The following is an 8,205-nucleotide window of genomic DNA, read 5'->3' as shown; positions in this document are numbered from 1 at the left end:
CTATTGCATACGTTCCACTAAGTTATAGACAAGATCAACAGTCCTGGAGTAACATAAACATTACTCTCAGGTAGGTATACATAAAATCAACATGGCTGGAGTAACACTGCAAACATGTCAATACTTTGGTGTACTATTACACACATTCCTCTAAGGTATATAACACACATTCCTCTAAGGTATACTTAGAGGTGTAAAATTAGCCCTGCTGGAGAACAATTTACACACCAGATCATTTGCTCAAGTAACACTCCAGTGTTCTGAACCAGTATGCACAGATTAGTACACACGAATAAAATTAAAATAGTAAAATTTCCATGATTACATTTCTGCTTGTTGGCTCAGCAATTAAAATGAGATTTACTGCATGGAAAAACCAAACCATGGAAAAGCAAATGTTTATTTTATTTTAACTCTTGTTGGAGAAGGTTTTTTTTTTTTTTCTGTGCTCATACCCTTTTGCTCTGGGTGGGTGTCTGTGTGCTTTCAGCTCGTCTGGGCCACCAGTAACCGGATCGGCTGTGCCATCAATTTGTGCTACGACATGAACGTCTGGGGCCAGATCTGGTCTAAGGCTGTTTATTTGGTTTGCAATTACTCGCCCAAGTAAGCAACTCGTCTCTCCTTTGCTATGCAACGTTTATTCCATAAGCACCCCCCCCCCCCCCAACACACACATATTCAAATATAAAAAGATGAAATTACAAAGTAATTCTGTGTTACAGTTGGAACTGATTGGGTGGTGTGTGTTCATTGATCCGTGCAGGGGGAACTGGTGGGGCCATGCGCCGTATAAACATGGCTCCCCGTGCTCGGCCTGCCCACCCAGTTATGGAGGAGGCTGCAGAGACAACCTGTGCTACAAAGGTACTGTCAGTGTGCAGAGTGTGCAGATTCACTCATCAACCCAAGGTAGAGACCACTGTGTTCCTGTACCTCCGCTGGTAGATATAGATAATACTAACAAGAGCATGGTGACAGGGTTGGATTTCCAGGAAGAAAACATACAGACTCTACTGAGATCATTTAAATAAATACTATCTCTAATAAATAATATTTCTTTGTTTCCATTGTCATGTGGCTACTAGCCTTATATGAGTGCATGTAAAATCAGTGTCAACTTCCTGCTTTATAGACGACGGCACAGCCAGGCGTGTTCCCCCCGAGGAGAGGGAGGAAAACAACTCCATCGAACCCGAGGCGCCCCCCCGCACCCAAGTACCCCAGCCTCAGCCCCAGCCCCAGCCCCAGCCCCAACCCCGGCAACGTCCCCGACTGCAGCCCCCCACCAGGCCCCCCAGTGAGGAGCTGGACAGGAACGAGGTGGTGAGCACCCAGCAGATGTGTAAGTGCCACATCCGGCCCGCCTGCCTGCCTCCCTGCCTGCTCTGCTCTGCTGTGCTCTGCTCCGCTGGTGTTTATTCTGTCTAGTGTTTCAGACTCAAAGTGAAGGGGTATTGTGGCACACAATCAGAAACACTGGCCTAGACTGAAGAATGCTAGCTTTTCACAAGCAAAGATGTTTTACCTACTACTAAAAATCTTCCCTTTCTAATATTCTCTCTACACTTAATATATCAAATCACCTTTTTTAGGTTGAGATATTTTTGTTAGATCAGTCTTGTGCATGTGTGTGTGTGTGTGTGTGTGTGTGTGTGTGTGTGTGTGTGAAAGTGTTTATGCAAGTGCAAGTGTGTGTTTGTGTGTCTCTGTGTGTGTAAGTATAAGTGTGTGTTTGTGTGTGCATGTCTGTGAGTGTGAGTGTGTAAGAGTGTGCGTGCATGTCTGTGAGTGTGTAAGTGTGTGTGTGTGTGTGTGTGTGTGTGTGTGTGTGTGTTTTCTTTTGGTGGGCTGAAAGCCGGTGGGTCTTAAATTGCTTCCTCTCCTGTGTTGAGGAGGAGGCCCCGTCTGAAAGCTGAGACTTCACTCTTAACCTCAGAGCAGGAATTCCTCCCTTCGCTCCGTGGCATCACAAGCATACAGGCCTGCCTTTAACAGCCCCTGGGCTCCACGGAGGGAAGAAGAACAAGGAGAGGAGGGCTGGGGTGGGGAGGGATGGGGTGGGGTGGAGGTGGGGTGTTAGGCTGTAAAAACAGCATGTTGGAGCTTAGTCAGCTAAAGCACCTGTTCTCTGCTCTTTTTCAGCCCAGCTTGTGACCTGTGACACAAAGCTTCGTGATCAGTGCAAGGGAACGCCTTGCAACAGGTAATGCATGTTACACTGAAGCAAAGGGGGTCTCGAGGGGAGAAAAGAAACTAGGCTAGTGTGTAGAGTTTCTCATCAACATGCTTTTTCAACAGACTTGTATTTTCTGTCGCTGCAGGTACGAGTGTCCAGCTGGCTGTTTAGATGCGAAAGCAAAAGTCGTCGGGACCGTGTACTACGAAATGGTGAGGGCTGCATTTGGAGCCTCAGCATGAATGCACTGTTGATGTGATGCTCAATGTTATGACTTAATATTGAATGGCTTTGTGTTTTTATTTATAGCAATCCAGTATTTGCCGAACTGGTTTGCATTACGGAGTCATTGACAATGATGGAGGCTGGATGGATGTCTCCAGACAGGGAAGACAGGAGTTTTTCATCAAATCCCACAAAAATGGAGTGCAGTCCCTGGGGTAAATCAGCGCCATGCCACTATAGCCTGTCAGCAAACTGCAATAGCAGCCAGACTCCATGTGATAGCAGGCTTAACTAATAGGATCTGTCATCCACAGGAAATACCAGAGTGCCAACGCGTTCACGGTGTCAAAAGTGACAGGTGCGTTGCGCCGCAGGGCTCCAATAATAACCGTCTCGGCCGCCTTGTTGCCAGAACAGCCAGACGAACCCCCTACCGAACACACACATGCACACACACACTCACTCACTCACTCACTCTCTCTCTCTATCTCTCTCTCTCTCAATCTATCTATCTATCTGTCTATCTCTCTCTCTCTCACACACACACACACACACTCGTACACACACACACACACACACTCGTACACACAGACACACACAGGCACACACTCATGCTCAGTTTCCTGTCTTGCAGTGAAAGTTGTCACGTGTGAGACGACTGTTGCCATGCTGTGTCCCTACCAGAAGCCCGCCAGGCACTGCCCCAGGTGAGCTGCCATTCATTCAGTGACATATTCATCATCCTGTTATCCCACGGTGCCTAGTGTTTCCACTGGAACTCTTCATATGTTACATCCAGTCTACTGGAAAGCACATAAGCACATAAAACCATTGCAGAACACATAAGCATAAAGTCTGTGTCTATTAGCTCACTCAGCGTTTACTTTTAAGGAGCATTTTAAAGGTTTTATCTAATCGTTGTATTAAAAAAGACAATTTTGGATGTTACTGTCATTTAAGTGCATGAACCTGTTTTGCTCCTGCAGAATATACTGCCCACGCAACTGTATGCAAGAAAACGCCCGGATATCTCGAGTCATCGGGACCGGCACTTACTCAGATGTAAGCATGGCTACGGAATCATAAATTCAGCATGAATAAAAAAAAAATCATCATTTATCTCACGCCTTAACTGGTCATTGCTTTCAGAAATCGAGCATCTGTAGAGCGGCGGTCCATGCCGGCGTGATAAAGAACGAGTCGGGAGGATACATTGATGTGATGCCTGTGGACAAGAAGAGACAGTACTTCGCCTCCTACCAAAACGGCATCTACTCAGAAAGGTAACGAGTGTTCCATTGTCCGTCACAGAAAAACAAGATCCTCTGTGAAATACCATACATTTACCTCAGTCCATGCTATCCAACAGATATGAGCCTTTAATGTCATCTGCAATGTGATGTCACTATCACACTAGGGTTGGTAGTTATATAATATGAAGCCTTAACATTCAATTAGTGCTGTACCAAACCATGTGATTTACCTACCATAAAGAAAGCTAAAACTCACTCAAAGTCTCTGTTATAAGATTGACGTAACCATGTCATAAATATGTCATGACAGATACCTACACTGTCATCAGTTTTTACACTGCATAAAACAACAGCTGGTGAATTGCACTCTTCTAGTCTGTAAGTCCTACCTACACATTCTCTAAGGTGAAGTTGAGGCACAGCTTGGATGGAGATTCTCTAGTAGTTAATGAACCAATTATCTTTAAATACCTACTCTTCTTCTGGCCAGAGCCTGATAGACAACAGGTGATTTCAGCACAAACCACACATTTGTCTATGAATTCTACACACACATAACCATGCAGGTCTGTATCTTTCCTGAGCACACAGCACCAGAGTATGTGGTTTAGTTTAGTTCCGTTTATTTTGTAAGGAACATTGCGAATTAATAGAACAGTATTAGAATAGAATTAATCGAATTAATAGACGGTTGACATGCCAGATTTAGCCAAAAGGCTATTTTCTGTCTGTCGTCCCTAGCCAAGGTGTTTAAAGAGGTATGTGCAGACACACACACAGACACACACAGGCATGCACTTACACACAACCCCCCCCCCCCCCCCACAAACACACACACACACACCCACACACACACACAGTGGAGGTGAGTGCACAGAGTTTAGGCCATGTGGTTGTGGGCCTGCGTGGCCAGCACGTGTGCGTACGGGTCTCTCTCAGGCGCTTTGGCTCTGTGCGTGAGCGTGGAGGGCAGGGAAAGGAGCCGCCTGTCTCCCTGTAATCTCATCAAACCACAGCCGATTACCTCACAACACTGGGCCAAACAGTGCCAGCGCTGCCTTATCGCCAGGGTTGAGCGTGTGTGTGTGTGTGCGTGTGTGTGTGGCATGTGGTATAAGGTGGTATGCAGGTTTGTGTGTGTGTGTGTGTGTGTGTGTGTGTACTTTAAGGTGGTATGTGGGTTTGTGTGTGTGTGTGTGTGTGTGTGTGTGTGTGTGTGTGTGTGCAGTGGGGTTGAGCATGAGTGAATCATCTGTGTGTGTGTGTCTGTGTGCTGTAAGGTGGTAGGTGGGTTTGTATGTGTGTATGTGGGTGTGAGTGGGGGGGGGGGGGGTGAGCACAAGTGCATATCTGTGTGTGTGCGTGTGTGTACGCGTGTCTGTGCTAAGATGGAAGGTGGAGTTGTGTGTGTGTGTGTGTGTGTGTGTGTGTGTGTGTGTGTGTGTCTGCACATATAGTACCACTGATCATACGCACACTATTCTGCCTACTCAGCAAATGTAACGCACAGTTTTTAGATTCACACGGGCGGAAGCAATGAATCCACACAGCAGCTGTTGGGGTTTACAATAATCATTGGCTTTCACAAGTGACCTTAAACTATGTGCTCTGGGTCCTTCAGTAACGTGTCTGTGGTCACACTATACAGTGGACAGTGCTATTGTAATGTCCTTCCTCAGCAACTTATTACATGGATTTTCTTCTTTCTCTTTCTCTCTCTCCTCCAGTCTGCAGAACCCCCCAGGAGCCAAGGCATTTAGGGTATTCGCCGTCATCTGAGCGCGTGCAGAAACTGTGGTCAGTCGCCGGATGGACGGTGCGGTGGTGAAGCTGTAATTTAGCCTGCGGTGAAGGCACAGCTGGCCGGTTTATCCCCCAAGGCCAGGTCACTGGGAGCTTTGATGATGTTGACTGAGTAAAGAACACTTGACCCAAACAAACAAACAAAAAACAAAACACTTCTGGGAAGGGTCTCTCCTGGTTACCCGTTTAGTATTCACTTGCAAAGAGAGAAGAGACTCCTCAAAGTGTCTCCTCTCCTCTGGTGCTGTTGAAGGGCAAGGAATGTGTTGTATTTTTACTGGGTTAGGCAGATCTCATAGTCATGTAACCCCATTGTCAGATCACCCATTGTGTTTGGAATTTCTATGTGTTAGCACTTAACTGTAATGTTATGAGTCTATAGTCTTTGTCATTTATGTCTCACGGTATGGCACATGTTTTTCTCTCTGTTTTAGTTTTTTAATTAGCTGTTGTGTCCATTGTTTCTGTGTTTTAGAAATAAGTGGAGAATGAATTAAAATTCAGTTATTTTTCTATATTTTGTATCACAAAGTGTATGTACATTAGTGCTGCTAAGAGTACTGTATGTGGCTGCGCACGCGTGTGTGTGCAGGTGTGTGTGTTCGTGTGTGTCTGTGTGCGCGTGTGCGTGTGTGTGTGTGTAGATGAGCGTGTTTATGTATATGTGTTGTATGTATGTGTGTGTGTGTGTGTGTGTGTGTGTGTGTGTGTGTGTGTGTGTGTGTCTGTGTCTGTGTCTGTGTGTGTGTGTTTAAATAAGTTCAATCCAAATTACGTCACATCAATTTATTCCTAAGCAATAAAGTGAAATGTAATGTTGTGTTATGTTTGTTGTTACAAAAGCTGGAACAGTATAGGGCTTATGCATCCAGCACTTGGGAATTTACAGTTTGGCCAAACGTCTCTGTGGATGTTGTACGCAGCAGCTCCGTCTTGAGCTCTGCACCAGATTTGTCAACACCTCGCTCTACACCAGTGACCTGTTCCTAGTGGAATTTGTAGGGAGGGGTGGCAGGATCTGCACACGTGCAGATGTCCTGTATGTACAGGTGTGCCATTTCAAAATGGCTGTCATGGAAACTGACCTGGTGGAAATGCATCATGGGAAGAGGCGTGGTGGCTACTCCATGCTCCTGCTGGTCAGGAGTAACAGGTACATTGTGGTGTTTGTTAAGTCCTTCTTGTCCTCTAAAGATCCAATGAATCCCTATTTTCTCTCAACAGCTATGTTTCTGGTCCACAGCTATGTGAGTTTTTTTTGGTAATGTAAATGTTGTATTTATAACAGTGCATATAATGTATTCATGTGTGTTTCACATGTTTTATGACATACATTTTGTTATGGTGTTTAATTTTGTAATGAATAAATGCGTACGATTAAGTTTGTGTTGTTTTTGTTAAAAGCTGAGCCGTGTTGCGGTGGTCCCTCATGTAAACCATGTAAACTCTTAAGGTATGTATTTATGTGGGGTTACATTTGTGAGAATGAATATATTAGCTTACCCCATATTGTTTTCTGGCCCAGAAATAATCTTTCACTGTCCTTGAGCACATGCCTGTGTTATTATGGGGAGCTAAATATAGGATAGAATCACAAATTGAGTGCAGTCAAATTTCTTGCAAGTGCATTATAAGCATGATATAGCAAGTTATAGAACCCCACTGTAAAAACAGTCCTTCGTGCAAATGTGTGCTTTTGAGATAGATTTGGTTGTCCATTTTCTATGCTCATGTTTCTCTGTATGTTGCCAGACTATTGTTGGGGAAGTGAAATTAGGCACTTTCACCAACCAAACCCTCAGCTTTGATTACTGAGGTTTTTAAAAAGGAATGAAGCCCTGCTTGTAAAACAGAACTGCACAAATAAACAAAATTCATCTTCTAGCTGTGCATAATATTATGTCACTAGATAAATATGCGATTACCAGGCCATTACAAAAAGATTCCAGAATGTAATATGTGGTAAATCGAACAATGGTCACGGAATCTTGGAATCCCAGAATGAAAAGTTAATCTGGTGTTTACGGTCTCTCACCCTTGGGGTAGCCAGGGTGATATTTCCCTCAAGGGTTCTGGAATGAAGCTAGCAAAAATGCTAACTCCTCTCATTCCTGACACATGCTACAGCAATTACAATGTTGAAGTTGAAATATGATTACCTCTGGATTCTAGGGTTCATTCTAATTCCATTCTCTAAACAAACTTCAGTACAGTATGTAGGATTCAAGTGGACTTTTTGGAGTGCACTCTTGGTGAGAAAAAAAGGTTCTCGATGAATTCTTGAAAGGGCAAACAGTTCTATTTAGAACCTTTTCAGCACAGACATCTGTCAGCATAAAAGCTTTCATTCCACCAAACAGATGTTTTCAGCTCAAGTATAAAGTTGAAGGGTCGATTACTTCCACAAAAACACCCTCATATGAGGATTCTAGGGTGCCTCCATTTCAGCATTAGATTCCTTCTTTAGAGACAAGAACTAGACGGTTCTAGCCAAGAGCACAAGAAGGTTCTAGCTTGCACATTGTGTTTTTCATTCTGCAGGGGAAAGCTAGCTTTTATCAGAGGTGTGCCAGGTGAGCTAACAGTAAAGCTGATACTCAGCCATGACAGAATCCAGACCTGGGGCCTGCAAACTGTCTGCAGGGGAGGGGGCCTCTCTCTGCTGCGTGTCTCCTTCGCATTCTGTTTTCTTAAAACCCCTCATACACCCCCCCCCCCCCCCCCCATCCCTGCCGACAACCCACC

The 8,205-nt window shown here is 44.8% G+C and overlaps 1 protein-coding gene across 1 annotated transcript in view; it reads left to right on the top strand.

Moving 5' to 3' along the window:
* crispld1a (cysteine-rich secretory protein LCCL domain containing 1a) overlaps window positions 1-6,138 on the top strand; it is a 13,422-nt gene extending 7,284 nt beyond the window's left edge. The window contains exons 4-14 of the mRNA XM_012816173.3: window positions 491-606; window positions 767-872; window positions 1,171-1,345; window positions 2,146-2,206; window positions 2,325-2,391; window positions 2,489-2,619; window positions 2,719-2,762; window positions 3,039-3,111; window positions 3,391-3,466; window positions 3,554-3,687; window positions 5,385-6,138. Coding sequence (XP_012671627.2) covers window positions 491-606; window positions 767-872; window positions 1,171-1,345; window positions 2,146-2,206; window positions 2,325-2,391; window positions 2,489-2,619; window positions 2,719-2,762; window positions 3,039-3,111; window positions 3,391-3,466; window positions 3,554-3,687; window positions 5,385-5,436 — 1,035 coding nt within the window. The 3' untranslated portion in view covers window positions 5,437-6,138. The remainder of the gene's footprint in view (window positions 1-490; window positions 607-766; window positions 873-1,170; window positions 1,346-2,145; window positions 2,207-2,324; window positions 2,392-2,488; window positions 2,620-2,718; window positions 2,763-3,038; window positions 3,112-3,390; window positions 3,467-3,553; window positions 3,688-5,384) is intronic.
* The last annotated feature ends 2,067 nt before the right edge of the window (window positions 6,139-8,205 follow it).

The sequence above is a fragment of the Clupea harengus genome, chromosome 17 (genome assembly GCF_900700415.2).
Source record: "Clupea harengus chromosome 17, Ch_v2.0.2, whole genome shotgun sequence".
Taxonomy (NCBI): Eukaryota; Metazoa; Chordata; class Actinopteri; order Clupeiformes; family Clupeidae; genus Clupea; species Clupea harengus.
Note: the sequence above shows the minus strand (reverse complement) of the source record. Positions and strands in the feature narration are given on the sequence as shown.